Source organism: Coregonus lavaretus (assembly GCF_964263955.1).
Source record: "Coregonus lavaretus genome assembly, chromosome: 30".
Lineage (NCBI taxonomy): Eukaryota > Metazoa > Chordata > Actinopteri > Salmoniformes > Salmonidae > Coregonus > Coregonus lavaretus.
This window is the reverse complement of record NC_140017.1, coordinates 12,673,262-12,690,658: the sequence shown is the minus strand read 5'-3', so window position 1 is coordinate 12,690,658 and position 17,397 is coordinate 12,673,262. Positions and strand designations below refer to the sequence as shown.

General features: G+C 46.5%; 2 protein-coding genes across 2 annotated transcripts in view; one reads left to right on the top strand and one right to left on the bottom strand.

The window, feature by feature from the left end:
* The window catches only part of LOC311105748 (rap1 GTPase-activating protein 2-like), a gene marked incomplete at both ends in the record, with an annotated part of 3,053 nt that extends 2,721 nt beyond the window's left edge, over nucleotides 1-332 (bottom strand). The window contains one exon of the mRNA XM_084147957.1: nucleotides 315-332. Coding sequence (XP_084004083.1) covers nucleotides 315-332 — 18 coding nt within the window. The remainder of the gene's footprint in view (nucleotides 1-314) is intronic.
* A 2,071-nt stretch (nucleotides 333-2,403) lies between these two features.
* The window catches only part of LOC311105747 (rap1 GTPase-activating protein 2-like), a gene marked incomplete at both ends in the record, with an annotated part of 58,341 nt that continues 43,347 nt past the window's right edge, over nucleotides 2,404-17,397 (top strand). The window contains one exon of the mRNA XM_084147956.1: nucleotides 2,404-2,549. Coding sequence (XP_084004082.1) covers nucleotides 2,404-2,549 — 146 coding nt within the window. The remainder of the gene's footprint in view (nucleotides 2,550-17,397) is intronic.

The following is a 17,397-nucleotide window of genomic DNA, read 5'->3' as shown; positions in this document are numbered from 1 at the left end:
GGAGATACTATGCAAATGGTTCTAGCACCTCTACCTTGATTGTTGTTACCTTTGTTGGCTTTGTTGGGGCTGGTTTGACAGATTTGCTGTCTGAAATGACTTTCTGTGGAAAGTGATTTTATTGGGTTCAGGCTTAAAGGGTTGAAAGCCCCTCACTGCTGTATTGAGGCTTAACGAGGGTGAATACCTGATGAGGCCCTGATTTCCAAGGGAGATTGTAGAGGCAGGGCAAATATCAGAGCTATTATAAATCAATTAATAATTAATAATATGAATATGCCATTTAGCAGACACTTTTATACAAAGCGACTTACAGTCATGCGTGCATACATTTTGCGTAGAGGTGGTCCTGGGAATGGAACCCTGGTGTCTACCCTGGCGATGCAAGCTCCATGCTCTAACAACTGAGCTACAGAGGACCACTTGTATTTATAATTGTAGGGATGCAAAAGTTGTTATATTCATAAACAATACAGGATATCATCACTTGTTATAAGAGCTATTCCACCTATAGTAACAAACATCCATTCCCACTAACAGAATACATACCAACAGACTGGTATCATCATACTATACTGTAACCTCCCACACACTATGATCCATTTACTGTATCATGTCTATGGGCTCTCATGCTGTGTTGTCCACATACATGTGTCTATAGACCCTCCACTGTTGAGCCTGTGAAGACACCTGTAGCTTTGTCCATCCAGGAGGGCCTTTGAGAGTGCAGGGCGAGAGTGCACACTGTACTGTACTGTACTGAAGAGATGGCAGACAATAGGAGGAGGGGAGGAGAGGGGGGTGAGAAACACCACCATTCATGTCAGTCATTGAGCTCTCAAACAGAGAGGAGATGAAAAGCAAACAGGTGGCCAAAGGAGGAGAGGGAAGGACAGAAAAGAACGTCCCGCTGGCTGCAGTGGGTTCTGGGTAAGAATGATGGTGACTCGTGTTTGCTAAGCTGTGGGGCGTAGCTAGAGCATCAGCTGGCCTCAGACAGAGATGGAGGGAGGGAGAGGAAGAGAGATGGAGGGAAGAGAGAGGAAGAGAGATGGAGGGAGGGAGAGGAAGAGAGATGGAGGGAAGGAGAGGAAGAGAGATGGAGGGAAGAGAGAGGAAGAGAGATGGAGGGAGGGAGAGGAAGAGAGATGGAGGGAGGGAGAGGAAGAGAGATGGAGGGAAGGAGAGGAAGAGAGATGGAGGGAAGAGAGAGGAAGAGAGATGGAGGGAGGGAGAGGAAAAGAGATGGAGGGAAGAGAGAGGAAGAGAGATGGAGGGAGGGAGAGGAAGAGAGATGGAGGGAAGAGAGAGGAAGAGAGATGGAGGGAGGGAGAGGAAGAGAGATGGAGGGAAGAGAGAGGAAGAGAGATGGAGGGAAGAGAGAGGAAGAGAGATGGAGGGAGGGAGAGGAAGAGAGATGGAGGGAGGGAGAGGAAGAGAGATGGAGGGAGGGAGAGGAAGAGAGATGGAGGGAGGGAGAGGGAGAGAGATGGAGGGAGGGAGAGGAAGAGAGATGGAGGGAGGGAGAGGGAAATTGAGGGAGATGAGGAGAGAGATGGAGAGAGACAGAGATCGAGGGAGAGATGGAGAGAGAGATATTACTAGCGTTTGGTTTCTCATTTCTCTAAGCCTATCTTCTATTTGTTCTGTGCAGTTACGCTTCAATTCAAATGTTCTTGGCAACTGCAGAAGGCTTCTGATATGCTGTTTAAATTGAGATTTCACAAAGAGAGCGTGTGAAAAAACACAGAGGTGAAATGGAACAAGGTCACAGAGGAGATTAGATAGGAAACAAGGACGGCAAAATGAGAAGCCATTAGCCATACGTTATATACAATATGACAAAAAGCACATAGCATTAATCTCAAATAGCAATAATCTCAAATAGCACATAGCAGTAATCTCACATAGCAGTAATCTCAAATAGCACATAGTAGTAATCACAAATAGCATTAACCTCAAATAGCACAAAGCAGTAATCACACATAGCAGTAATCTCAAATAGCACATAGCAGTAATCACACATAGCAGTAATCTCAAATAGCACATAGCAGTGTGAAAGCAGTCAAGACTGTAAAATCACACAGAGTATCAGGTACAGAGTGAGGGAGGAGGAGTAGGAGGAGGAGGAGGAGGAAGGGGCAGTGTCTACACCAAGCCCTGCCTATCAGGCTGAGGTGGGCAGGGATAGAGAGCCGGGAAGGAGGGAGCGAGGGAGCGAGTGAGGGAGAGGGAGAGGGCATGAGAAAGAAAGAGGTAGACAGAGATGCAGAAATACAGTCACTCTGCCTGTGCCGGTGAGGTTGTGTGTGGCAGTGCTGCTGTAGAGTGTGGTCCGTTAGGACCAGGACTAGCCCATCAGGGACTACAGCACAACCCAGTCTGGATCCACAACCAGACACCATGTCAGGCTCCACTCCCGAGCCTGCTCCTCCGAGGGTCCACTCTAAAAAGGCTGGGATCCGGGCTGCGGTGATTCTAATCGGACTCCTGCAAAAGTCGCGACGAGCGAAGGAGAGAGAGAGGGAGAAGGAGAGAGAGAGAGAGCGGTGGGTGAACTTTCTCTGCTGTTTGGTCTCCTGGCTGGTCTGGTTGGCTGCCTGCCTCAGAGGCTCATACACTCTCACTGCGGTGTTAAGTTGAGCTTTCAGAGCAACTTTTATTGCCTGCCATTGTTAGTGTCAGGCTGTCTATAAGTGGTGTTTGTATACACAGGTCGATGCTTGTGTGTGTCTTGTGTTTGTCCTTGTCTTTTGTGTGGATGTGTTTGTGTGCATGTGTGTTGTTTTGTTTTGTTTGTTGTTTTGTCATTTAGCAGACGCTCTTATCCAGAGCGACTTACAGGAGCAATTAGGGTTAAGTGCCTTGCTCAAGGGCACATCGACAGATTTTTCACCTAGTCGGCTCGGGGATTAGAACCAGCGACCTTTCGGTTACTGGCACAACGCTCTTAACCACTAAGCTACCTGCCGCCGCGCGCGTGTGTGTGTGTGTGTGTGCGTGCGTGCGTGTGTGCGTGCGTGCGTGCGTGCGTGCGTGTGTGTGTGTGTGTGTGTTGTTCTTGACACCACTGGTGTCTGTATGTGCATATCTGGGTCAGTGAAATGACAGGAGAGAGAGAGCGAAGTTAAAGGTGAAGAGGTGTCAGTTGAGAGCTTGTAAAAGAGAAAAGAGAGGGAGAGAGAGGAGAGAGAGAGAGCGCTATGAGTGCCTCTTCAACCTATTGTACCCTCAGCTATAGCTGGAGCCACTCCACTTAGGATCCAACATACTGTGTTGTTTAATGCTACATTATATGGCTCTATGTAGGTATAGCTTCCATTTACCCTCTCTCTCTGTACTGTCTCTAGAACACAAGAACAGTTGCTGAAGACTCAAACTGGTCTGGGGAGTTTGAAAGGAAGGGATAGGCTGTCCTCAATGTTAACAGACCAAAACAGATGAGTGTTAGACAGTGATTCAAAGGGAGAGGTCTCAGTGATGTCAGTTTAATGTGTGTGTTACACACACAGAGAGAGAGAGAGAGAGAGAGAGAGAGAGAGAGAGAGAGAGAGAGAGAGAGAGAGAGAGAGAGAGAGAGAGAGAGAGAGAGAGAGAGAGAGAGAGAGAGAGAGAGAGAGAGAGAGAGAGAGAGAGAGAGAGAGAGAGAGAGAGAGAGAGAGGTTTTTGCCTTTGAAAAGCAGAAATAGCATGGCTGTGAGAGGAGGTTTATTTTCAACACCAAGGCAATCTGATAGTGTGGACACAGTGAGAGAGGCAACAACAGGGGACACGGTTCCAGTGGAAATGAAACAGTGCCCTAAGGCTCTATATGTTAAAGCCAATGTTAAGCAACAACTTGTATGCACACACACGCACACTGTGCTGCTGTACAAAAAGACATCACTAACACAAACACACGGTCTCACAAACACGTACTATGCAGTACCGCACAAAAAAACATCACTAATAACGTAAACACTTACATTAACACACACTAGTCCTAGATGGTACGCTTCATTGGTTGTGTGTGAGAGCTAGTTTGATGATGAGTTTCTGCTTGTGGTCAGACGAACACACATAGTAACAGTGGTGGTGGGCCTTAGATTGTGTCCACAGTGGCTGTCCTCCTCATTGGACTAGCACAGCTGGGCGACACACTCTTTAAAATCACTTCATGATGGATTTACAATGTATGCTGTTCCTCATTAATTTGAACAGTGTGGTGCTCCCTGGTAGTGTGTGTGTGTGTGTGTGTGTGTGTGTGTGTGTGTGTGTGTGTGTGTGTGTGTGTGTGTGTGTGTGTGTGTGTGTGTGTGTGTGTGTGTGTACACTGAGTGTACGAAACATTACGAACACTTGCTCTTTCCATGACATAGACTGACCAGGTGAATCCAGGTGAAAGCTATGATCCCTTATTGATGTCACTTGTTAAATCCACTTCACTCAGTGTAGATGAAGGGGAGGAGACTGGTTAAAGAAGGATTTTTAAGTCTTGAGATTTTTAAGTCAGAGGGTGAATGGGCAAGCCAAAATATTTAAGTGCCTTTGAACGGGGTATGGTAGTAGGTACTAGGCGCACCAGTGTGAGTGTGTCAAGAACTGCAATGCTGCTGGGCTTTTCACGCTCAACAGTTTCCTGCGTGTTTCAAGAATGGTCCACCACCCAAAGGTCATCCAACCAACTTGAAACAACTGTGGGAAGCATTGGAGTCAACATGGGCCAGCATCCCTGTGGAACATTTTCGACACCTTTTAGAGTCCATGCCCAGACGAATTGAGGCTGTTCTGAGGGCAAACGGGGGTGCAACTCAATATTTTCCTAATGTTTTGTACACTCAGTGTGTGTGTGTGTGTGTGTGTGTGTGTGTGTGTGTGTGTGTGTGTGTGTTTGTACTAGCTTAGTGGCTTAGAATAGGAACCCAATCAGTCCAGGGCGTTGTTGCAGTTGAGAAGGATTGAGGGTTCTGGCTTCCTGTCTCCTAACCCTTCTTGTTCCTCCTGGTTGATTGGTAGGCCTCCTCTCGTCCCATGTAAGGGGGGTTAATACAGTGGGGAAAAAAAGTATTTAGTCAGCCACCAATTGTGCAAGTTCTCCCACTTAAAAAGATGAGAGAGGCCTGTAATTTTCATCATAGGTACACGTCAACTATGACAGACAAAATGAGAAAATGTTTTCCTTTGTTGGCAATGACACAGGTCAAACGTTTTCTGTAAGTCTTCACAAGGTTTTCACACACTGTTGCTGGTATTTTGGCCCATTCCTCCATGCAGATCTCCTCTAGAGCAGTGATGTTTTGGGGCTGTCGCTGGGCAACACAGACTTTCAACTCCCTCCAAAGATTTTCTATGGGGTTGAGATCTGGAGACTGGCTAGGCCACTCCAGGACCTTGAAATACTTCTTACGAAGCCACTCCTTCGTTGCCCGGGCGGTGTGTTTGGGATCATTGTCATGCTGAAAGACCCAGCCATGTTTCATCTTCAATGCCCTTGCTGATGGAAGGAGGTTTTCACTCAAAATCTCACGATACATGGCCCCATTCATTCTTTCCTTTACACGGATCAGTCGTCCTGGTCCCTTTGCAGAAAAACAGCCCCAAAGCATGATGTTTCCACCCCCATGCTTCACAGTAGGTATGGTGTTCTTTGGATGCAACTCAGCATTCTTTGTCCTCCAAACACGACGAGTTGAGTTTTTACCAAAAAGTTATATTTTGGTTTCATCTGACCATATGACATTCTCCCAATCCTCTTCTGGATCATCCAAATGCACTCTAGCAAACTTCAGACGGGCCTGGACATGTACTGGCTTAAGCAGGGGGACACGTCTGGCACTGCAGGATTTGAGTCCCTGGCGGCATAGTGTGTTACTGATGGTAGGCTTTGTTACTTTGGTCCCAGCTCTCTGCAGGTCATTCACTAGGTCCCCCCGTGTGGTTCTGGGATTTTTGCTCACCGGTCTTGTGATCATTTTGACCCCACGGGGTGAGATCTTGCGTGGAGCCCCAGATCGAGGGAGATTATCAGTGGTCTTGTATGTCTTCCATTTCCTAATAATTGCTCCCACAGTTGATTTCTTCAAACCAAGCTGCTTACCTATTGCAGATTCAGTCTTCCCAGCCTGGTGCAGGTCTACAATTTTGTTTCTGGTGTCCTTTGACAGCTCTTTGGTCTTGGCCATAGTGGAGTTTGGAGTGTGACTGTTTGAGGTTGTGGACAGGTGTCTTTTATACTGATAACAAGTTCAAACAGGTGCCATTAATACAGGTAACGAGTGGAGGACAGAGGAGCCTCTTAAAGAAGAAGTTACAGGTCTGTGAGAGCCAGAAATCTTGCTTGTTTGTAGGTGACCAAATACTTATTTTCCACCATAATTTGCAAATAAATTCACTAAAAATCTACAATGTGATTTTCTGGATATTTTTTTCTCAATTTGTCTGTCATAGTTGACGTGTACCTATGATGAAAATTACAGGCCTCTCTCATCTTTTAAGTGGGAGAACTTGCACAATTGGTGGCTGACTAAATACTTTCTTTCCCCACTGTACCTGTCTAACTGGAGTTAAGCACATTCAATCATTACTTACACCATGATTAGAATCACTGCTGCCTGATTATGATACACTCTAGTCATTACTGTTTAACAGTTCCCACAGGGATTGTGTCCCAAATGGCACATTATTCACTAGGCCAGAGGGCTATGGTCAAACAGCACACTATATAGGGAATAGGGCCATTTGGGACACAGCCATGGTTGAGAGTGTGAATCAAATCAAATCGAATCAAATCAAATTGTATTGGTCACATGCGCCGAATACAACAGGTGCAGACATTACAGTGAAATGCTTACTTACAGCCCTTAACCAACAGTGCATTTATTTTAAACAAAAAAAGTAAGAATAAAACAACAACAAAAAAAAGTGTTGAGAAAAAAAAGAGCAGAAGTAAAATAAAGTGACAGTAGGGAGGCTATATATACAGGGGGGTACCGTTGCAGAGTCAATGTGCGGGGGCACCGGCTAGTTGAGGTAGTTGAGGTAATATGTACATGTGGGTAGAGTTAAAGTGACTATGCATAAATACTTAACAGAGTAGCAGCAGCGTAAAAAGGATGGGGTGGGGGGGCAGTGCAAATAGTCCGGGTAGCCATGATTAGCTGTTCAGGAGTCTTATGGCTTGGGGGTAGAAGCTGTTGAGAAGTCTTTTGGACCTAGACTTGGCACTCCGGTACCGCTTGCCGTGCGGTAGCAGAGAGAACAGTCTATGACTAGGGTGGCTGGAGTCTTTGACAATTTTGAGGGCCTTGTATAGAGGTCCTGGATGGCAGGAAGCTTTGCCCCAGTGATGTACTGGGCCGTACGCACTACCCTCTGTAGTGCCTTGCGGTCGGAGGCCAAGCAGTTGCCATACCAGGCGGTGATGCAACCAGTCAGGATGCTCTCGATGGTGCAGCTGTAGAATTTTTTGAGGATCTGAGGACCCATGCCAAATCTTTTTAGTCTCCTGAGGGGGAATAGGCTTTGTCGTGCCCTCTTCACGACTGTCTTGGTGTGTTTGGACCATGATAGTTCGTTGGTGATGTGGACACCAAGGAACTTGAAGCTCTCAACCTGTTCCACTACAGCCCCGTCGATGAGAATGGGGGCGTGCTCAGTCCTATTTTTTTTCCTGTAGTCCACAATCATCTCCTTTGTCTTGGTCACGTTGAGGGAGAGGTTGTTGTCCTGGCACCACACGGCCAGATCTCTGACCTCCTCCCTATAGGCCGTCTCATCGTTGTCGGTGATCAGGCCTACCACTGTTGTGTCGTCGGCAAACTTAATGATGGTGTTGGAGTCGTGCCTGGCCATGCAGTCATGGGTGAACAGGCTACTAACCTGCCCCCCCCCCCCCTCCATTTATTACAAGCTCTTTTTATTTTCTGGCTCACCCTTTCCCTCCCCCCTTGTCTCATTCTCTCCTTCATTCTCCCCTCCCCCTCTCTGCCAGTCTCTGTGAAAACAGTTGTGATTAGCAGCTGTTGGGGATCACAAGGAGCCTGCACTGTTAGCCCTCCAGGCATGAACGAAACACACACATGCTACTAATGCACACACACACATTCTACTCACGCACGCACGCATACACACGCATACACACACACACAAACATGCTACTCACGCACACACACACTCATGCTACTCATGCATGCGCACACACACATGCACTCACACATGTATGCATGCATGCACACACACACATACACACACAATCAGCAAATATCTACTGGGAAGCCTGCTACGGAGTAGGTAGAGGTGACAGTACAGGGACAAGGGTAACGTTGGCTTTAGTCATTGCAGTGAACCTTTGTGTGTGGGAAGTTTATCAATTCATACCTTCATACCAGGGAACATAAACACTCAGGCTCTTTATGTGTTAGTGTGTATCTGAAATTCCAGACTTATGGCGTTCCCCTCTACATCTCGCTCTGCATTGAGACTGTGTGAGTTTGTTGATGTTGTTGATGTTTATATTTCTCATTTCCTGTGTGTGTGTGTGTATGTGTGTGCCAGGGTGTGTGTGCCAGGGTGTGTGTGCCAGGGTGTGCATGTGGCAGTGCCAGGGAGGGAGCCAGTGAGCTGTGGCTCGTGTAATGGATGAGGTTGCATTGTCTCCCTAAAAAGTGGCCGGAGATGGGAACACTGACAGATTGCATGGAGCCCTATTTACAGAGCACAGCTATGTGAAGGGATTGGGGAAGATATTTTTAGCCGGCACTCATCTCCTCTCTCTCTCTCTCTCTCTCTCTCTTCGTCTCTCTCTCTCTCTCTCTCTCTCTCTCTCTTTCTCTCTCTCTCTCTCTCTCGCTCTCTCTCTCTCTCTCTCTTCGTCTCTCTCTCTTCGTCTCTCTCTCTTCGTCTCTCTCTCTCTCTCTCTCTCTCTCTCTCTCTCTCTCTCTCTCTCTCTCTCTCTCTCTCTCTCTCTCTCTCTCTCTCTCTCTCTCTCTCTCTCTCTCTCTCTCTTCACCTCTGTCTCTGTCCAGCTGTCTCTCTTCAAACTCTCACTTGTACTGTGGGGGTTGTCTGATAGATTTAGGTTTTTAGGAGTTGAAAGTAAGATGGGTTATCTGAAATATCCCGTAGTTCAGTACAGGTCCATTGACAGAGGCTGGGTTAGGTCACACACACGAGTTTCCTCTGAGCTCTCCTATTATAACAGTTTGGGGTTGGACCAGGCCCAGAGAGGGGGAGACCTTTACTGGTGTTGACTTACAGAAACACCTGGCCTGTTTACCCTCATACTGGGTGGTTGAGAGCGAGGGACCGAGGAAAGGAAGGGGAGGAGTGGGGCAGAGGACATGGGGCGGCAGGTAGCTTAGTGGTTAAGAGCGTTGTGCCAGTAACCGAAAGGTTGCTGGTTCTAATCCCTGAGCCAACTAGGTGAAAAATCTGTCAATATGCCCTTGAGCAAGGCACTGAACCCTAATTGCTCCTGTAAGTCGCTCTGGATAAGAGAGTCTGCTAAATGACTAAAATGTAAATGTAAAATGTAGTGCAGAAAGAAGGGAGAGTCCAATTAAACCTCAACAGGTTTCCCTCTTTATGTTAGCTGCTCTGGAAATAAAAAAATATGTGAAGGCTTGCCAAGTAATTTCTGCCCTTGTTTTCTTGGCACAGCTTAATCCAGAACATCAGTGGAAGGCTTTTACAGCAAAGTGCTCGACTTGTGAGAGGTTCTGAAATGTTAGTCAACATGAAAATGTACTTTTATGACAATAATGATCAGTTACAGAGTACTTTTATGGCGCTTTAATAGACCTCTATATAAATACAGTTGTTATACTGGAAACCTTTATGTACAACATTTTCATGTCAGTTAAGGAATGTTTTTATGACAGTAGATTATGATATCAATAAAGTTGTTACAGTATATTTACAGTATTACTGTAAAGCTTTATGATGTCAGCAATGAAACCCATAGCTCCTCTGTGAGTGGGCCAGAATAAACATACCCCCACTTAGTTCTGGAAGGGCCTGGCACCCTGACATCCCTTGGTCCCCTCTAACTTCCTGACCTTGAAGGGTCTGTCAATAACAGGCTAACAGAGCGTGCCTCTCAGTTCAGGACTGGTCGTAGTGTTGCTCTCAAGGGGCTCTCACATAGAATAGGCATGAGGGTGGTAATGATTCAGCTGTTTGAGTCTGTGCTATGATTATAGTGTTTCTCTGTGCAGTCGAGAGTTCTGAGGATTATTTTGTGTTTATTTGTGTTTGTGTGTGTGTGTGTGTGTGTGTGTGCGTACTCACTTGCGTGCGCACGTTTGTGTGACTGTGTGTGTGTGTGTGTGTGTTTGTGCACATGCCAAAGTGTGTATTTGTGTGTGACAGCAAGAGTGCGTTTTCATTTGTGTTCTGTCCTAATTTCCCTCTCACACGTCCCTAACTCTAATGCACACAACACATCAATACTCAAAGCCAATTATTCCTTTCCTCTGCTGGCCATTGATTCAGACAGGCTCTCAGCCTCTGTCTCTATTAGGAGCTCATGCCGCTGCTAACCGGAGAGCAGGTGTACAATGACAAGTGGAAATCATCACCCCATCATCCCATCACCCCGTCCTACAGTATGACAACAGGAAAACATCGGACTGGGGAGATGCATGAGGCAGAATGAGATTTCACTCTTAAAGGTCCAAAGCAACCGTTTTTATCTCAATATGAAATCATTTCTGGGTAACAGTAAAGTACCTTACTATGATTGTTTTCAATTAAAATGTTTTTTAAGCAAAGAGACATTTCTCAAGCAAGAATTTTACTAGGACTGTCTGGGAGTGGTTTGATTGGGGAGGGGAAAACAGAAAACTAACTGTTGTTGGCAGAGAGGTTTGGAACTCTCTTTCTTATTGGTCTATTAACTAATTTACCGCCTGGTGATGTCACCAGGCAGGAGGCAGGCCAAAACACTATACCACAAAAAAAGGCTGACATTTCAGGCGGTCTTTTTAAACAGCTCTTACACTAAAAAGGCATTATCATCATTTTCACAATTTCACAGTATTATTCCAACTAGGGCTGTGGCGGTCATGAAATTCTGTCAGCCGGTGATTGTCAAGCAAATAACTGCCGGTCTCACGGTAATTGACCGTTAATTAACATAAACACATTTAGCATCTCCTGGCTTCCACGCGTAGCCTACAAACCACTGATGCAGTCCTTTGGAACATCTACATTTAAAAAAGTTGAATAAATCCATGTAATATAGCCTACACCATCACAATAAATCCATTATTTATTTTAGACAGGTCTAAAGAAACATGATATTAAGAAAATATAGTATATTTCAGAGGATCAGAATAACATACTCTGAGTTGTCCTTATGATATGCCCTGATCTGGCTATGCCATATGGCTGTGGGCTACACTAGTTCATTTAGCAGACAAGATTTGCTTAGAATTCCGTGGCATTATTTTATAGTATGAAGAATACAATTGAACATAGTTGTGCGGTTAACAAATAAATAGGTACTCCTATATGCTTGATTTAGCGTTATTTCCGTAACTTTAGTTGTGATACAAACATTGGGCTATATGTTTTGATTTTTAATATATTCTAAGGCTGCATGATGCGACTCTAATGATGATTTGAAAAAAGTTGCATGAAAGGCATGAGCTCTGCTTTGTTTTTGCGCAGGTTATGCACACTTCATCTATATCTCATTCACAATTTGACAAGCACTTGATAATGCCTCGAATTTCCCGGCTGCATCCCCTTTGTGTGGCCGTAATGCCCCCTAAAAAAAATCCATGCCTTTGGCGGTCGGTGGCCGTTGTGCCCTTGGGCTGAATATAATAATTGTAATTCCCTTCTCCCAGCACTCACATTGTCACGATCGTCGTAGGAGTGAGTAGACCAAGGCGCAGCGTGTGAAACAAACATGACTTTAATTAGTTAAAGTATACCAAACAAAACACGACTCGTGAAGTCCACGGTAAACAAATACCTCCACGGTAAACAAATACCGACACGGAACAAAAACCCACAACACCCAAGGGAAAACATACAGTTTAAATATGGCTCCCAATCAGAGACAACCCACAACAGCTGACACTCGTTGCCTCTGATTGGGAGCCACTCTGGCCAACATAGACATAGAACAACTAGACACTCAAACACAGCACATAAACACACGGAATCTACACACCCTGACTCAACATATAAAGTCCCCAGAGCCAGAGTGTGACAGTACCCCCCCCCCAAAGGCGCGGACTGCGACCGCGCCTCAACAAAACCCCAAACAGGGGAGGGCTGGGTGGGCATTCCTCCTCGGAGTCGGCTCCGGCTCCGGGCTTGACCACCACCCTTCCATAATTCCCCCGTAGCGCCCCTGGTCCGGTCTGACCCCGCTGGCTGGATCTGGACTGGACATTGACGGAGCGGATTGCTTACGCTCCGTTGTGGAGCAGCTGACCGGTCTTACCAGGCTGACGACTCGCACCACGGGCTTGGTGCGAGTAGCAGGAACGGACTCAACCAGGCTTTTTGACTCGCACCCCTGGCTTGGTGCGAGTGGCAGGAACGGGCTGGACCAGGCTGACGACTCGCACCCCTGGCTTGGTGCGAGTGGCAGGAACGGGCTGGACCAGGCTGACGACGCACACCGTAGGCTTGGTGCGTGGAGCAGGGACAGGCCGGACAGGGCTGGCGACGCACCCCGTAGGCTTGGTGCGTGGAGCAGGGACAGGCCGGGCTGGGCTGACGACGCACACCGTAGGCTTGGTGCGTGGAGCAGGGACAGGCCGGACAGGGCTGGCGACGCACACCGTAGGCTTGGTGCGTGGAGCAGGAACAGGCCGGGCAGGGCTGACGACGCACACCGTAGGTTTGGTGCGTGGAGCAGGGACAGGCCGGGCTGGGCTGTCGACGCACACCGTAGGCTTGGTGCGTGGAGCAGGGACAGGCCGGACAGGGCTGGCGACGCACCCCGTAGGTTTGGTGCGTGGAGCAGGGACAGGCCGGGCTGGGCTGTCGACGCACACCGTAGGCTTGGTGCGTGGAGCAGGGACAGGCCGGACTGGGCTGACGACGCACACCGTAGGCTTGGTGCGTGGAGCAGGGACAGGCCGGACAGGGCTGGCGACGCACACCGTAGGCTTGGTGCGTGGAGCAGGGACAGGCCGGACAGGGCTGGCGACGCACACCGTAGGCTTGGTGCGTGGAGCAGGGACAGGCCGGACAGGGCTGGCGACGCACACCGTAGGCTTGGTGCGTGGAGCAGGAACAGGCCGGACCGTACTGGGAACACACACCACTGGCCTTAAACGGGGATCAGGAACGGGCCGGACCGGACTGGCAATACACCTCAGTACCTCTCGCCGTGCCTCTACAACTTCCTTCCCTCCTCTCGCCAATGGCTCCCGTAACCCGGTGGCCTTCTCTCCTCGTCTCCCATTTCGCCCTGTGGCAGCCTCCTGCTGCCCAGTCGCCCATGCCGTGTGCCCCCCCCTAAAAAATTATTGGGGGTGCCTCTCGTCCGTCCGACGATGGCACTGCTGACGCCGCTGCTCCTCTCTCGCCAGGGCCTTAATCCTACCCCAAGGTCCCTTGCCCCCGAGCATGTCCTCCCAGGACCACACTTTGCCCACCTGGGCCATCGCCAGCCTCTCCATCTCCTTTCCTGGCACTTCCTCCCATGTCCAGTCTGCCTGCTCCTGGACACGCTGCTTGGTCCTTTTACGGTGGGTTTTTCTGTCACGATCGTCGTAGGAGTGAGTAGACCAAGGCGCAGCGTGTAAAACAAACATGACTTTAATTAGTTAAAGTATACCAAACAAAACACGACTCGTGAAGTCCACGGTAAACAAATACCGACACGGAACAAAAACCCACAACACCCAAGGGAAAACATACAGTTTAAATATGGCTCCCAATCAGAGACAACCCACAACAGCTGACACTCGTTGCCTCTGATTGGGAGCCACTCTGGCCAACATAGACATAGAACAACTAGACACTCAAACACAGCACATAAACACACGGAATCTACACACCCTGACTCAACATATAAAGTCCCCAGAGCCAGAGTGTGACACACATGGTTCTCCGTCATGTGATCGGGTATTTCTCACAGGCTACAAATGAAAGACAGACACATCAGGTCCAATTCCGTGGTACATATTGACGATATTGGAAGAACTGTCCACATTTACTTTTCGTCAGCCAACAAGATGAGTAGGCCTAACGAACAGCAAAAGCATTAGCCTGTGCCAATCTACTATCCCCAATAATACAAAAGTTGACCTATTCTATTCTGTGCGAGAAATAAATATACCAAACGTAGTCTGGGACAGTTGTGGGATGCGGTAGATCCCAAATTAATACAACCACTAGCATCAAAAACCTGTTTATGCAATGAGGCTGACACAATAGATCAGAACATTTAGCTTAAAATGTTGATAAACTATTAGGCTATTCCTTCACATCATAAGCGCAGCAATGCGCACACGGCTGTAGGCTATAAGCGCAAATGTTCCATTAGAGGGAAAATATCATTCTCAAAAGTGACCACGAATGTGATTATGCATGCAATGCTTTTATTATAAAGGTGCATTTTTATGGTGAAAATTATCTTACCCAAACTTGAAACGTGCTGCCAGTTAGGCTCTACACCCATTGTAAAGCGGATTAATGTGCTTAATTTTAAGAAGTTATTTGGCCACTTTAGTTGTGATACAAACCTTATCAATACATATAGGCCTATGGGCTAGGCTACATGAGGTGTGCGACTATGATTTGAAAAAGTCGCAAAACAAAAGGGATGCGCTATTTCTTGCCTTAAGCTGGGCATCATTCACAAGTGATAATATATAATTCACAAATGATAGGCTAATATTGTTACCCATCAGACTATTCTTGATTTAATCTTGTCTGTATATACACTACAAAACTATGAAATAACACATGTAGTAACCATGGAATCATGTAGTAACCAAAGAAGTGTTAAACAAATCAAAATATATATTTGAGATTCTTCAAATAGCCACCCTTTGCCTTGATGACAGCTTTGCCTGGAATGCTTTTCCAACAGTCTTGAAGGAGTTCCCACATATGCTGAGCACTTGTTGGCTGCTTTTCCTTCACTCTGCGGTCCGACTCATCCCAAACCATCTCAATTTGGTTGAGGTCGGGGGATTGTGGAGGCCAGGTCATCTGATGCAGCACTCCATCACTCTCCTTCTTGGTAAAATAGCCCTTACACAGCCTGGATGTGTGTTGGGTCATTGTCCTGTTGAAAAACAAATGATAGTCCCACTAAACCCAAACCAGATGGGAATGGCGTATCGCTGCAGAATGCTGTGGTAGCCATGCTGGTTAAGTGTGCCTTGAATTCTACATAAATCACAGACAGTGTCACCTCCATGCTTTACAGTGGGAAATACACATGTGAAGATCATCCGTTCACCCACACCGCGTCTCACAAAGACACGGCGGTTGGAACCAAAAATCTCAAATTTTGATTCCAGACCAAAGGACACATTTCCACTGGTCTAATGTCCATTGCTTGTGTTTCTTGGCCCAAGCAAGTCTCTTCTTCTTATTGATGTCCTTTAGTAGTGGTTTCTTTGCAGCAATTCGACCATGAAGGCCTGATTCACACAGTTTCCTCTGAACAGTTGATGTTGAGAACTCTGTGAAGCATTTATTTGGGCTGAAATTTCTGAGGCTGGTAACTCTAATGAACTTATCCTCTGCAGCAGAGGTAACTCTGGGTCTTCCATTCCTGTGGCAGTCCTCATGAGAGCCAGTTTAATCCTAGCGCTTGATGGTTTTTGCGACTGCACTTGAAGAAACTTTCAAAGTTCTTGAAATGTTCCGTATTGACTGACCTTCATGTCTTAAAGTAATGATGGACTGTCATTTCTCTTTGCTTATTTGAGCACTTCCTGCCATAATATGGACTTGGTCTTTTACCAAATAGGGCTATCTTCTGTATACCACCCCTACCTTGTCACAACACAACTGCTTGGCTCAAACGCATTAAGAAGGAAATAAATTCCACTGATTAACTTTTAAGAAGTCACACCTGTTAATTGAAATGCATTCCAGGTGACTACCTCATGAAGCTGGTTGAGAGAATGCAAAGAGTGTGCTATGCTGTCATCAAGGCAAAGGGTGGCTATTTGAAGAATCTCAAATATAAAATGTATTTTGATTTGTTTAACAGTTTTTTGGTTACTACATGATTCCATATGTGTTATTTCATCGTTTTGATGTCTTCACTATTATTCTACAATGTAGAAAATAGTAAAAATAAAGAAAAATCCTTGAATGAGTAGGTGTGTCCAAACTGTTGACTGGGACTGTATATATAATACAGGAAAATCACGTTGCCTTTAAAAACTGTCTCATGATGAGTTTATTTCCGATACATAGCATATGGCTTCCTCTTAGGCAGGACTGCCCAACCCTGTTCCTGGAGCGCTACCATCCTGTAGGTTTTTGCTCCAACTCTAATCTAGCACACCTGATTCTAATAATTAGCAGGTTGATAAGATGAATCAGGTTAGTAACACCTGGGGTTGGAGCGAAAACCTACAGGAGTGTAGCTCTCCAGGAACAGGGTTGGGCAACCCTGTTCTAACACCAATGGTTGTATTCACTAGACTGGAGGAGTGTGTGTACAGGTCCGGAGTCAGTGAAAGATGAATAATCTGTATTGGCTCTGGCATTAATGCAGTTATCCTGTGATTGTGTGGTTCGATGTCCGATGTCCATTCTCCTCCCAGCAGTTTCCTGTGCTGAAAGTAATCAGTCTGGAAATACAACCGGATAGAAGATTTCATGTACACAGTGTATCTCCGCTTATGTTGTGATCTGGAGATGAGGCAAGGGGATATTATGTTAGCGTCAGGCGGTTTTCATTTCATTTGTGTGTGTGTGTCCTATATAGAAATGCTGACTGTTACACTACCCATTACAGAATGCCATCGGCGGTGGCATCTGTCTGCTTCTTTTCTTTGAGAACTGGGCCCACATTCATTAAGCATCTCAGAGTAGGAGTGATGATCTAGGATCAGTTTTGCCTTTTTTTAATCTTAGTGAATAATATTACATGGACAGGGGGGACCTGATCCTTATCTGAGCCACTTTATGAATACAAGACCTGGAGTCCACAGCACTGCTCTTCTTATTGAGTTTGGGATTCCATATTGAGAGAAAGTATCTTTCTAAGAGGTCATTGTCTCAGCAAGGTTTGGTCAATCAAAGTGTTTACACAGTGTTCTACAATTGATTTCCTCCTCTTTCGATTTGGTGTTGTTGCTGCAGTAATTATTTTCCCAACTTCATTCAGGTTTCATTTGGGAGAACAAATCAATCCCTCGCAGTATACCCTCCACTCTCTGGAACTCTTCCAGGAAGGTGTGTGTGTGTGTGTGTGTG